This window comes from Silurus aristotelis (assembly GCF_946808225.1).
Source record: "Silurus aristotelis genome assembly, chromosome: 19".
NCBI classification, from domain to species: Eukaryota; Metazoa; Chordata; class Actinopteri; order Siluriformes; family Siluridae; genus Silurus; species Silurus aristotelis.
In genome coordinates this window covers 8,249,787-8,264,334 of record NC_139592.1, presented here as the reverse complement: position 1 = coordinate 8,264,334, position 14,548 = coordinate 8,249,787, and the positions used below count along the sequence as shown (strand labels likewise).

The 14,548-nt window shown below is 36.6% G+C and overlaps 1 protein-coding gene across 7 annotated transcripts in view; it reads right to left on the bottom strand.

Annotated features, from left to right (window-relative positions):
• The window catches only part of agrn (agrin), a 253,929-nt gene extending 248,522 nt beyond the window's left edge, over positions 1 to 5,407 (bottom strand). For 4 of the 7 annotated variants that reach the window (XM_083569679.1, XM_083569678.1, XM_083569682.1 and 1 more), the window contains exons 1-2: positions 4,762 to 5,390; positions 3,030 to 3,291 (exon numbers count right to left, since the gene is read on the bottom strand). In XM_083569679.1, the coding sequence (XP_083425805.1) occupies positions 3,030 to 3,291; positions 4,762 to 4,938 (439 nt within the window). In that variant the 5' untranslated portion in view covers positions 4,939 to 5,390. Of the gene's footprint in view, positions 1 to 3,029; positions 3,292 to 4,761 lie in introns of all 7 variants that reach the window. The other 3 variants (XM_083569686.1, XM_083569680.1, XM_083569683.1) reach the window with 3 other exon arrangements.
• Between the last annotated feature and the right edge of the window lie 9,141 nt (positions 5,408 to 14,548).

The window sequence follows — 14,548 nt, the reverse complement described above, 5'->3', positions numbered from 1 at the left end:
GAATTATTCAACTTTACTCTTTAAAACAGTATTGTAAATGCACTAACAATATTTTTTTGTGACTTTAGCATGCTACCCAACCAGCAGCGTCTCCTACGTACACAGATGACAACCATTTCAATTAAAACATTTTCAGGATGCAGTTGTCCTTTAAAGCAAACTAACACCCAGATGCCCAGTACATTATTCAGAAGGCAGTGAGAAAGTTTTTAAAGGCCACCTAGTAAGTCTTTTACTGCATGCACTTCGCACTAATAAAAGCATTAGCCAAGAGTCCTTGCGAGCAGCCTGTGGCCATGGGGAGGCTGCAGGAGTGAGAGTGAGAACACAATACCTCCAGGCCTCTCCTGTGGTCTTCGGTCACAATCCCACGGTAAGAAGTGCCAAGCAAAATATGGTCAGCATTCCAGTCGACACCTGTACCCAGCATTCCTCCACCATCTTTCTTTGCCTTTGTCCTTTATGCTTTTTTCCTACCTTTTCTCTATTAACAGAGCTCTTTGTTGTTTGATTTTTTCGACAACGCTGTTCCCGAGTCCTGCCAGGAATCCTTTCATAACTTAGTGCTATCTGAACTGTCAGAAGTGAGGAGTGAGGAGCGGATACATGACACAGGCCTGCAAGTGTAGTCTTGTTTTCAAGGCTCATTCTCAATACACACACACTTCCTCACGTTTTAGTCATGCTGTGTGTACAAATGCTGGATACTGACAAAAGGGTCAAAATGGCACTTCACCTTTCTTAAGAGCTTGACTTTTTATTAAACAAATGATAGATGAGGACATTCTTTATCCTAACACATAAAATAATTGTGTAACATAACCACATTTGTGCTCTTCGACAGCTGTAATGCCTAAATCTAATGTATACTACTAGCAAAGCCACTGTATGGGAGTAAAGACAAAGCATGCAGAAGAATTTCTATGAATGAGAAATAATAAGAAATACACTGTCTTACTGGTATTCTACATACAAATTCTATGCATTTTTAAGTTTTCATAGACAATTGGTTACACGTTTCTTTTTTTACAGCAAAGGACACAGTATTGTCTACTTCGGATGTTATAGAAGATAATATCTAAATTAATATTCTTTACTTAAGTATTAATGATCTTCTGAACAGGTCACCTTGGGTGATTATTTACCTACGGCTAAGCTATCATTCCATTCTTTTTTCAATCCACTAGAGAATCTTATTTGTCATTTCCCTTTTGAGTTCCATTTCCACCTGCCTAACACATTATTGCTGAGGCCTTCTTTAGATTAAATTGGTGACCAGACTCTTTTACAACCTTTATGCTAAGCCTTTTATAAGCCAAGACCTGCAATAGAAAAAAAATAAGAAAAAGAAAAGGGCATGTACAGAGATCTGAGCTCCAGTGCAAGCTTTAAAGCTTAGGGTTAGGCATTAAGATTTTTAGTTGTTCCCTCCTGATGGTGTAAAAGACTGTCCTGGAGGAAGCAGAGGATTGACTTTCACTCAGGGTCATCAAAAGCCCTGGAGCTGCATTGTCAGTAAGCATAAACTCCTTCTCATTGAGACCTGAAAGGTCAGTGACATGACAAAGAGCATATGATATCCCTAAGGTATCACAAATGAACTGCTATAATCAGCAATGATGCCCAGAACATTTCATACACTTGGGAGTGTTTCATACAACGGTACAGCAGATGTTCAAACAAGAAAAATCAAGAAATCCTAGCCAGCAGGAAACACTAGCATATGTTAGCAAATGAGTGTGGATTTTTTCCAGGTGTGTGCCAAGAAAACTTTTCGTATGCTTATTCCTCAATAATAAGCATCTACACCAGACCTGGGCAAACTACGGCTCGCGGGCCACATCCGGCCCTTTGTATGTCTCTGTCCGGCCCGTGTGAGGCCAATCATAAATTACAGGGATGCACCGAAAATTCAGCCACCGAAGATTTTCGCCCGAAATACCTAAATCACCGAAACAACACGGCAGAAACACAATTGAAATGACGCAAAAAAAAAAAGCACAGCCAGCACACGGTTATATGGATAAGAGCCAACATGTCTGCGGTGTGGACTTATTTCAATATTTCGGAGAAAATCCCACAGATAGCGATTTGCAAAACATGCAATGCTGAAATTAGCTAAATTTTACTGCAAAGAGTTTCTCCACGTCGGGTTTAATTTATCACCTGAAATCCAAACATCCCGATTGCCATTCTAAATATGAGAAGAACGCGGCGCAGAAAAGTAAAGTCAATCCGAGCATGCGCACTCCGTCTGTAGAGGACGTTTTTGAAAAGGCAAGAAAGTTTTCCAGTGATGGTGCCAAGGCAAAAGGCATAACACAAAAAAATTATGGATTTCATTGCCCTAGATCACTGGTCGCCAGTGGATCGACGGATTGATCTTTGAAACATTCCCTGTGGATCCCGAAAATAATAATTATTATAATATAATATTATTTAATACACAGCTCTTCTTAATGCTGTAGATTAGAACATTCCTTTCACTTGAATGGGCTTCCAAACGTTCGCCAGTCAATTATTTTCGTTAACAGACCGTTGCTAATAATAATTGGCCGCTGTCTGTCTGTCAATACTATGAATGGTAACAAATATATAACAATAATTTATAATAATAAATAAAAAACTTTTGTAATTGATTTATTCTTTGAACTGCAATGCATTGACTTTAGTGAGGTTAGTACACACTCATAGCCATAAATGCAATGGTTCTAATAATTGACAATATTTTCTTTCGGTGTTTCGGTTTGGGCCTTGGTTTCCTCATTTTTGGTTTTTGGTTTCGGAAAATAATTTTTATTTTGGTGCATCCCTAAAATATTATCGTTGGTGTGGCCCTCTGACACAATTCAGGTTTCTCATGTGGCCCCTTGTAAAAATTAATTGCCCACCCCTGATCTACACTATTATTTACTGAGCATTCACTTGTTTTCAATTGAGTTACCAGACTGGAGTTCAAAGTTCACTATTCAACACCAATAGCGATGTATCAGTAATATCTGATATCTGAGCTTTGGGATTTGGCTCACCTTCAACACAATTTTCGACCTCCTCCAAGTTGCGTAGTGTAATCCTCATCAGGCTGGAGTTAAGCATCAGCTCATTTCTGTGCATGGGCCACATATACTCTGGGGCTGTATTGACGAAAAAGATGCGTGTGTCTCCACTGGCCACCTGGTTGTCGCAGATATCCGGGTCCCCGAAACCACCGATTATGACCTTGTTCCCACCATCAAGCAGTAGGTCTCCTTTGACAATGGTCTTGCCCTTGAGGTAGCGCCAAACCCTTACCTACAGAACAGATTAAAACAATCAAATTACAAACAATGAAATCACAATGCTGCTTCTTTCCATAGCATAATTATAATTATTAAGTATAACTTTATTAAGTAATTGTCTTTTTATTTCTGCAATGAAAGAAAGAAATGCTGACTACCTATTTTATGTTTTATGGCAGCAAAAGTAATTAAATTTATCTCAAAAAAATTGCCTTGAGTCATTGCCTGTCATAGTATATCTGTCTCAAGGAAAAGTCCTGAATGCATCAAACTACAACGAAGGTTTTTTTTTTTTTGTGAATGTTGGCTCTTTTAGAAATTGGGTGATTTTCTACTTCAGGCAATGACAAGCTGGCAATTAAAAATAATGTTGGTCGCAAAAGCGCATATGTCCTTGAAATAGCAAAACAGTGCAATAATTAGAGAATAATAAACACAGATTGCTTTATGCTCAGATATAGTTTTATTGCATGGGCTTCAAAATGTATGGAAGTTTACATATTCATATTTGCTCCGAATAGAAATTGTCTTCGATGATCTGTTCTCTGCTTCCCCACAAATCTGAAGGAAAAAAAATGACTCAGGGATTTGACTGCCCTTTTTTTTTTATTATAGTCCTTACACACAGGGTCTCATTTTCTATAGATTGTACATCAGATAATATAATCATATCAAAACAACATATTAATAATAATAATATAATAGGTTGTTGTGGTGGTGTAACAAGTGTTTGGTGTAACTATATGTCCTGACTGACATCAACCTGACATGGCAGATCATATACTTTATCTATATGTATATACAGCATGTTAATTATTACCCTGTGTATACATTTTTTTCTATGGCTTTTAAATATAAAAAGTGTAATTATTTGCGAAAAAAAAAAGGAAAAAAAAGGAGATATGGTCTATAACAGGTAAGTGCACAGCACCACATACTTTCATGGATAGTCCAATGAAAATGATCCAACTCTTCACATTTCGATTATTCATGCAAACTGTGGCTTTGAACTCAACTCTATTTGTCATAAATATTATAACAGGTGTTATATGGTCCATCTCTAATTGTTTTATTACAAAAAATAGCTAGAAACTAAACCTCAACACGATTTGAATGCAGCATTACAAAACTAACAGGTGTTCGAATAAAATCAAGTCGACTGTCTGAGCATGCGTGCTGCACTTTAGCCCTAGTAAAATGTTTTTGAACACGTATTTGTTGTGGGCTGGAGATGTTTTCTGATTATGTTATGGTAATACAGTTTTACGAAGACCTGTAAACGTGCTCTGCGTAAAAAAAAAAAAAAAGCACGGAAATTGCTAGAAGGTGATATCGATTAATCTGGCAACGCAACCAGGTGTTCGTGATTGAGGTCTAGTGAATGAACGTTGCTCGGGGTATACAGCCGGGAGGGAAGAATTAAAGACGATCGCGTGGGTCATTGATTAGGATAAAGTATGTGGACGCTGTGTTTGAGGCTCACCTTGCAGGAGTAGGTGTTGTGCACCGGGTCCATGTTGAGGATTTCCTCCACAGTGCCGGTTAACACGACGTTGGCTTCCTCCTCGCGCTCCTGCAGCTTTTTCTCGGGGCACAGTGCGCAGAAAGCAAAGCCGGCGACGAGCGCCCAGGCGAGCGCGCGCAGCGCTCCTCTCATCATTACTAAAATAAGTGAAAAGTCAACAAACTCTACAGACTTTGTCTTTGTGTTGTTTGTTTGTTTCTGTCTCTCTTTTCTTTTTTTAGTCGCGCTGATAGAATCCGGACCTTCACTTTTGCTCCGAGTTCAGTGCGATCAGCGCTCCTGTCACTCGTGCACACTGGCTCGGACGCACGCCGCCTACTTTTCGGGCTGCTGTGTGCTCTGCTCAAGCAGCTCTGCTCAAGCAGCCGGAGGAGAAGAAAGGAGCGGGATTCTTTCCCAAGGAATGTGTTTCACCACCAACAGGCTCCTCTCTCCCCCCCTCTACACTCCCCTCCCCTCCCACACACACACACACACACACTCACTCAGCTCTTTGAGAGCTCCCTATTTGCATGCAATCTGAATTGCTGATAAGAGAGAGAGAGAGAGAGAGAGAGAGAGAGAGAGAGAGAGAGAGAGAGAGAGAGAGGAAAGTACGGTGCAAAACGCCACCCTTCGGAAAGACTGCAGGACAATCACCAAATAAAAGCAAACACTACTGTATTTCATGTCAGGGCTTCTTCAACTTTTTATAAAAGAAAAAAGCAGTAGTAACACACACACACACAGTAAGTACACATTTAGTACACTGTAGACAAAAGTACCTAGTGTATATATAATGCATCTATAATGCATCGTTTAATTTGAAAGATGCATGTAATGTGGAAAAAATGACCCAAAATAGCAAAATAATTAGTTTTTTAATAAAGTCGTGTGACTTTTATTGCCATTTTACCCATATGCTGTGGATACAGTAGACAGTAAAATAAAACAATGTTTCCTCAATGTTGTATACATGCACACAGAATGACGTGTGTGAGTGCATATGTGCTAATTTGAGCAAACAATGTTTCTATAAACAATACAACACAGTTCAATAAGACTACTATCACAAGGACAGTGCAGCGCTGACCAGTACACAAAGCTAATGTGTATGTGAAAATGGCATTGTCCATGTTATAAAAAAATAGTCTTAATAAAAAAATATTTTCATATCACTCCAGTTTGTCCACTCAATCCTTGGAAAAACATGTGCACAGAGGCATTTTCATGCTGGACTAGCAACTTGAGCCATTAAGTTCCAGTGATGGGAAATTGCAATACTACAGCATACAGTGAAGTTGAGATCTTAAGTATGGCTCTTAACCCTGTCTGCTCCAGGGGTGTCATAACATGGCTGACCTCAGCTTCCTGTGCAATAATCTATATGTAACAATGTCTCTTCCAGACATTCAGTACAATTGTGTGCGTACTACTTTGAAGAATCACATACAGGTGTCTACATACTTTTGGCCGTATAGTGTAGGTATTAACAGCAGAACATTTATAAGTATCACCCGGGTTAAGAAATTTATTTTTTAATTTTCAATAAGTCAATTTAATACTATGTTTTATTAATGAAGCATAACATAGTGCTGTTATACCTACATTCTCCAACTACTGAGCATCAATTCATTTTCTGCGCTGCTTATCCAACACTGGGTTGCTTGTAGCATATCTCAGGAATCTCATTGTACAAGGCATGGGACAATAGCCAACCCATCGGAGGGCACACTCACACACAACTATTTACACACTACTGTACCAAAAAAAAAAAGCCAGACCACCTGGTAGTACTCAGATGCTCTCCCATAAGAATCAAGGAATCTAAAATCAAACAATATGTCATCACAACTTTTTAGACTTTTTAATATTACTGAAATCACAGAAACCTCTCACATGTCAAAATTGAGAGTTTATGAGACACCATTCCAATAGAGCACACATAGTCACACACGCCTCATACTATGTTTTCATCAGGGAGCCTGAAACTGTGATGATTGTTTTCCTGTAGATAATTTTCTTGAACTATGTCACAAGCATGGAGTATTATTACAAACAAAAAATTATTATAATATGTAGCACCAGCCTAATTCCTAATATGTTAAATCCTCATCTGTGCATAAAGGTCGGAATCGACATATTTATATCACTTAAACCAATCCTGTTTTACTATAAATGTACTTATCATGAGAACATGTGTCGCTGGGGTGGAGAGGGACAGAAGTAAAAGGATGATGCTGATATAAGGATGCACAAACTCTATAAACGCTGCCATGTGTGCTCTTTCAGCTGGCACCGCGTCACCCGTCCAAAGCTGTAATTTCACTAGTCGTCCATCTATTCTTGGAAAATTACAGGGTGTGGAAGTAAGGCTGATATATTTGTGGAGAACATGATTTGTCCTGTGATTTCTGTTTGTGCTGCTTGTCATCATTAATCTGAAGACGTCTGAAGCATGCGGTGTAAATTGCAATGATAGTCGTGTAAACATCTTATTGGTGCTTTCAGGACAGCTGCGGTTTAATGCTCTTGCACTCTCATTTGCAGGCAGACAATTACATGAAAGAAATTGTAGAGAGATGTTCAGCCAAGACATATTTAATATAATACAAATAATTGGGATCATCAAAACAACTTCTATCGCTCAGTCTTGAAATATATAACAAGGAAAACTTGCTTACCAATTAACTTTGAGCAAACTGCATGTCAAGCATGGATCCCCTGTTGAGTCTGGTTCCTCTCAAGGTTTCTTCTTCATATCAGCTCAAGAAGTGCTATCATCCCCACTGGTTTGCTCATTAGGAATACATTTACAGGGACATATTTATAAATTCATGATTTATATTTGTAATCAATTTATTTCTATAAAGCTACTTGGGACAATTAAATTCAATTGTATTAAATTGAATGTCGAAAACAGATCGTTGAAACAAATAACATGGTTGGCTTAACAGTTTCATGACATAACCGTATAGGTCCGTTTATAAAGTTAAATATAATAAGATATTCATAATATCAAGTGTTTCAGGGTTTTTTGTTTGTCTTTTGCTATGTGATTTACATTTTATGGTGAATTAAAGATAATTACTATTTTTGTAACTACAAAAACATAATCTGGCTTACTATTGTAGGACATAAATAAGTGATGGGTTTGTGTAAAGCCAAAAAGAAAAAGCCTTACCTCCGAAGGTTAGAAAGTGCTGACACTAGAGACTCCTTCCAAAAGATTAATAATTCCTCCAAAAATCAAGGCAGCAAGGCAGCAATTTCATTTCATTCAATCTTTTTTTCTTTTATGCAAATGGTCAGCTATACATAGTCTGTGTAAGCTGTTCCTATAGAAATTCCTATTTACAAAGTGCACTAGTATAAATCTATGAGCTGGCTTGCAGTCCGAACTACTTCCAAAGCCGCTGTCATCACCAGCTCCTGATCTATCAGAATAAACTCAATAGTGTTGTGTAAGTAATTAATTTATAATACCTGCAGCATTAAAGTACTCTAAGTTACTGCTGATGTAATGAAAATGCTCTTTATGTTAGTTAGATGTTATGAAGCCAGAGAGTTTATCATTTGAAAACTAAACGTGAGATGAACGAACTTGAGGAAGCTTGATCATGCCGACTACACAAGTTCAATCCTATTGCTTTTAAACCAAACCTTTTGCACGCCCACTCTACCTCTTTATCCAGTCTATATCTATGCTTATGTAGTCCACTGTGTGCCCACTGTACTTCACTTTCTAATATACTGCATATCATAACTGCTCATTCCACCATGGAGCCTGGTTTGTAGTATAGTATCCTATGGAGACTGCTATTCGAAACTGAATACTATTGTGGGTTAAAACAAAAGAAAAAACACAGTCACACAGGTGGTGTTTGTACTAGAAGTTTAATACAATGTCAGTATGAGTCTCTGTGTCTGTATCTGTAACTGTTGTGCACCAAATATCTGGATTCAAGTTTAAACCTAAAGTTGGTTCATTCTGGCTCTGACAATTATTCAGCCTCAACTACATCACTTAAGGTCTTGTTAAAATTTATCTCAACTAGAGAAGTTGATGACTGATTTCTAAATCAATGGAATTTAGTTCTAATATAAAAATAATAATAATAATTGCATTTCAAACAACACGAACTGTAATCAAACATTCACTAAGTATGAATTAATTTAACTTTAAATTTATTGCATTTGTGTTACATTTACATTTACATTTGCGCCATTTAGCAGACACCCTTATCCAGAAAGACGTACAAAATTGAATCATGAATCTAGTCATGTGTTCATGAATGTAGTCTTTCATTGTCCCACCAGGTTAATATCTGACCACTGACTTGCCCCTGCACAAAATGAAAAAACCTACCAAAGTTTTTATTCCATCCCACAGAATCACAACCTCAATGCACACAGTTAGTGTCAAAATGTGCACCATTCTGTCTAATAAAAAAAAACAAATATTACACCTTAAACTTTTTGTATCAGTATACCGTATGTTTTATTTAGAGCACGTTATCTGATCAATCCAAATACAGTATTTATATTAGAGCATTCATATGTACATGAAGACATAATAATTTTCAAAAATGTCCACAAATATAATAGCACAAATATATTTGTTAAAAAGTAAAGAGAAAAAAGAAGAAAAGAAACAAGCAACTGACCTGATGATACCTGCAGAAATTATACAATGTATAATTTAAAAAATATAATTTGTAGAATTATTGTTTGAATTTATTCTTAATAAAACTTCACATTTAAATTTGGATCACAACTTTCCTTCATCCTTCAGTGTTTGGTGACCAGTGGACTCTTCAGGTAACATGAAAAACAAGCACTAAGCATTTTTACAGCAAACATGCACACTTTACAAAAAATATAGTTTCAAACCTTGTACTAAGAGGATTTTTGCTTCCTTTGTTAATTGTCTCTGGGTTTTTTTTTTCATAATCAGGTCTAAAACTTGAATGAAAGCCAACCCCCTTAGCCCTCCCCTGCCTAGCATTTCTTTCATTTCCTTTCAGAGCACAGAGTGTTCTTGCACCTTGCAGTCCTGCTCTGCTGAGAAAAAGCTTGCATTTTCCCCAGAGTCTTTCATTCTTTTCTTATTTTAAACTGTTAAGTAAAAAAAACACGTCTTCATATTACATTATCATCCATCACCCTCTTTGTGACTATTCATTTTTCACTGAGCATGACACAATATCTGAGTCTACCTGCGACATTGGAGCACAGAGAGGAAACTTTCAACATGTTAACATGTGCTTCTGAGCATGTCAGTGACCCTGTATGTCTTAAATATGGCTTTCAAAGACAGACAAGATGCTGCTAGTGATGCAATAAAGCATTCACAATGGGCAGTTATAATGTGCACATCACCGAGCTAGTGAATTTAAGCCTCAACTGACATTAGATGCTTTTCTCTCCATGACGCAGGCTACAAGTAGTAGAACAATAAATATTCACTTTATTCATCAGCATATATAATATGTATAAACAATATGTACAGTTGGATGATTTCTTTCTCTATTTGGATAGTAATGAATATGTACAGTGCAAAACTGAACAGCACAAAGAAGGTACAGTGGAAAAATGTCATTATAAATTTCTATGTTGAAAGAGAAAAAAAAGCAGCTGGTATAAATAGGCTAACAGTGCTCATCTTAAAGGAAGTGTCACAATTAGCTCAACATATTTATCTCAAATTTAAAAAAATCTTAAAAGAAAAGGAAAAGAATCAATGAAATTATATAACAATATATATATATATATATATATATATATATATATATATATATATATATATATATATATATATATATATATATATATATATATATATATATATAATGTATATGAGACTATAACATTATGAGGTTATATAAAATAAAACTAATAAGATAAGATCATTGTTATTTCTAGGCATGTTTACTTATTTTCAACAATTGTATTTCTTTCTAATAATAAAATGTTTGAAAGAAGCAAATTTTTCACACATTTTAGATATGACAACTTCAAGAGTGAAACCTAGAAATGACTATAAATAGCCTTAATAACTTTATGATAATCTTTTCAAAAGAAATACTAGTACTTATATTATAGTACTATATATACTATATACTATATTTATTACTAGTACTAATACTATACTTATATATAGCATTGTGTATTTTTACTGGCTAAGTAATAGATTTTTGCAGTATAACTGCCTCTAAGTGTGTACAAGATTTTTGTTGCACATCATTATTTTTATGCTATAAATGAGACCTCATAATATATTGTGTTGTTCATGCGTAATAGGTGATAATAATGATAATGACGGTAATGATATTAGATATCACAAACAGCCATCTTTGACTATATTAAAATGTGCAGCGTGAAAAAGTTTTGCACAGAAATATGTACAAAGATGAGTACAGGTGCCTTATGACTGGAGTGAACAATGTGCACAATATGATTAATAAATTATGAGCAGCATGTGTATACAACATGGACATGCAATAGTTTAGTGGAGTAAATAATGTATTAGCAGACAATCCGTAGTGCATGTAAGTCATGTATATTTAGATGAGGCATGCATGAGACTATGTTTTTGGTCTGTTTTTATGCAAGTCGTGTGGGGAGAAAAGCCTCAGATTACTGAGGACATTGCTGCATTTGCCTCATCACTCTATTAGAGAAAACAGAAGGCACTGGGTATTTAGGGCAGATGTGTTGAGGCTTTGATTTGTAGGTTATGTTTTACACCTGGTGCACTGGTCTGGACTGCTGCATTACTCTTTTTAGTCTCCCTTTTTTTTTTCTCCGAGACAAAAGATTACATGGCAAATTGCTGCATTCCAGCACGTGGTGGAAGAACGAGAGATTGCTTTATCTTGTGTTTGTCTGGAGGTGAAAGGTTTCTGGTAGACTATCAGTACTGTAAACAACCAAGCAAATACAGCCCATCTGGGCACACTGTGGACTCCAGTGTGTTCGCTGAATGTGGTCCCCAGATTTTCTACCTGCCTTTTTTTTAAACTCACTCGATAAATAAGTTCATGTGTGCTTAGTTTCTGCTAAAGCCTACAAAACCCACACAATATTTCACTTTGCCACCCACTATAACACACACACCCTGCACACGTTCGTTACACTGCTGGTAAACTTACTTACTGTAATGTGTCTATGGTGGTTTATGCAACATTTGAAACAATAAGAATGACTCATTTGACATGTTTGTACAAATATGTATGTATAAAATATGCATTTGCAAGTTATATGCTTTAATATTCTTTAACTGCTGAAATGTTTAGAAAGCACCACAATCTTTGGATCATGCGAAAAATGATGACTGTACAGAACTGTACATTTTAGTACCCCAATGCAGAATTTTCCTATACTGACTAAGCACTTCACTGTTTTTAAATTGAAGATATTTTTTCAATAATGATGCTTCGGTTTTAGCCCGATCCCTATTAAATTATCTCTATGGTATATTTGAACACAATGCATTTCATGAGTGAGCTCTAATGGCAGATTTACACACAAGAGTAAGAAGAAGAAGAAGAACAAGATCAAGAACAAGAATAATAATAATAAGAAAACATTGATAATTATTATTATTATTTATGTGGTCTTTTCTAAATATAACGTTGTAATAAATATTACTATATTTTTTCTTAGCTTGAACTAACTTAGCCTAAAGTTGGCAGAATTCTGTGTCAAATCCGCAACACTGCAATGCTATCTTTTATTAACTTGTGTATTGACCTCTGACAAGTAGAGGAAACAAATCATTGGTTTATCTACCCCTTGATAAGAGTCTGTATTCCCTTACCTCCAATACTTTCACTCTCCTAAACTGATGCACTTCAAATTAAGAGCAGACACAAGGACAAGCTCTAGCAGCAGGAGGAAACATTATCACCTTTCTCCTTGCTTATCACCCGTTCTACAAGCTAAGAATAGGGAAATCACTGATAACGTCTCCACCCCCAGATTAAACTCCCTGTGACTGCACTTCACTGCAGTGTAATAAAATCACTGGATGCGTTTTCAGGTTTAGAGTCAGAGTCAGCAAGGAGCATATGCTCGTTTCTCAAGGTGTCAGGAGGAAAGTCAACATGAGCGGGATGGCCATGATTTAGAGTTCAGCCGGGTTTTATAGAAGGTGATTCATTCTCTGAGTACTCGGGCCGACAGCACTCGCACACACTCAATTAGGAAATGAGTCCACTGGGACTGCTCCCACAGCATCATAAATTAGCAGCAATCAAATTGTCTTTGCAGACTAATCTTCTTATTAAAGGCTAACGATTGCAATAGAAATCATAATACAGGTGCCCTTTTAGCTAAATTGAACCAAGAACAAAAACACTGGAACAATGACTACGCTTATTTGTGTTTTTGACAATGTGTACTAAAGCTAAAAATCAGTAGGAGTATGAATAGTTGAAATGACTGGACTGATGACTAAGCCCTGAGTCACATACAGAAATGGTTCCAGGGAAAGTAAGGGAGAAGCAGTGCTGGACCTTCCTCTAAAGTAGCCAGCGGCTCCATTAGGTAATAGCATAGACGGGGTGAGTTACAGTGTGCCAATTGTGATTTCTCTGATGAATCGGTGCTGATGCTTACTGCTGCTGTAACTTCCACTCCATGAATGAACCAAGACTCCTTCTAATAAAAAACCCTAAGGATAGGGATCTTTTTTAAAAAGGCTTGTGACAGTGAGTTACTTAAGAGTCACTTCAAACATAGAATTTATTAGGATCCACACCCCTGTCAAGCAGAAACAGATGTTATAACCTGCAGTTACAAAACTAGATCTGAATCTGTCATGTCATATGTCATATGCTTGTATTAGCACTAGTATTAGCTCTCTAGTTATCACATTTGTTAAGAATAATATATCAACAGTGAAATCTATGGCACATAAAATTAACAATATTGTAGGAGCCAATGTAAAATTCATAGGGAAAGCTTTGTTTGTGCCAACAGCCAGTCAGGGCTTGTAATCTCTCCACCTCTATTCACAAGAGTGAAAGCAACATCACAAAGTACAGACCTCAATGCCTGCAGCCTTGCATGTATCATCACCTGGTGAAGAATGCCAGGGACATATCCGGAGCCTGTGACACAAAGCTGTTGTTACAGTTCTGACTGCTGCCTTCTAATTTCCTCATTTAGTGACAGAGAGCCGGCGGCTATTCCTCTCACCAATTTAGCACAGGGCAAGGTGCTGCTGGAGGGTACAAGAACCTCTAATACTCACATTTTTTCTAGCTTCATGATAATGTCATAACAAAAAGAAAAAGTAGTGAAAAATCAATATTCAATATTCACTGTAACAGAATTTACAGTAGCTTATAAATTGTTACAAACTCTCAAACTCTATTTGTTCTTTCTTTTTCTAAAAATGATTTTCACTCATTTGTTTCACATTCCCTCTTGCATTCAATTAATAACCCATGCACGACCATGTTAAATGATCTTTATCTCAGTTTGTTTTTCTAATTCAAAAAAGTCTGTGGCGTCTACTCCGAGAGACAGTTCACTGTAAGGCATCAGATCACCGAAGGTTTTAATATAAAATGATACATTCAAATGATTCAGTCGAATATACATTTTTAGGAATTGCCAGGTTAAAAATCCCAGTACTTCTCTCTTAAACATACTTATTCATTTCTCTTTCTGTCCTACACATCCTTTTTATTACCATTCTCGAAATGTTAATAAAAAAGACAAAAAAGAAACAAGGATAAAGTAACTGTGGTATCTG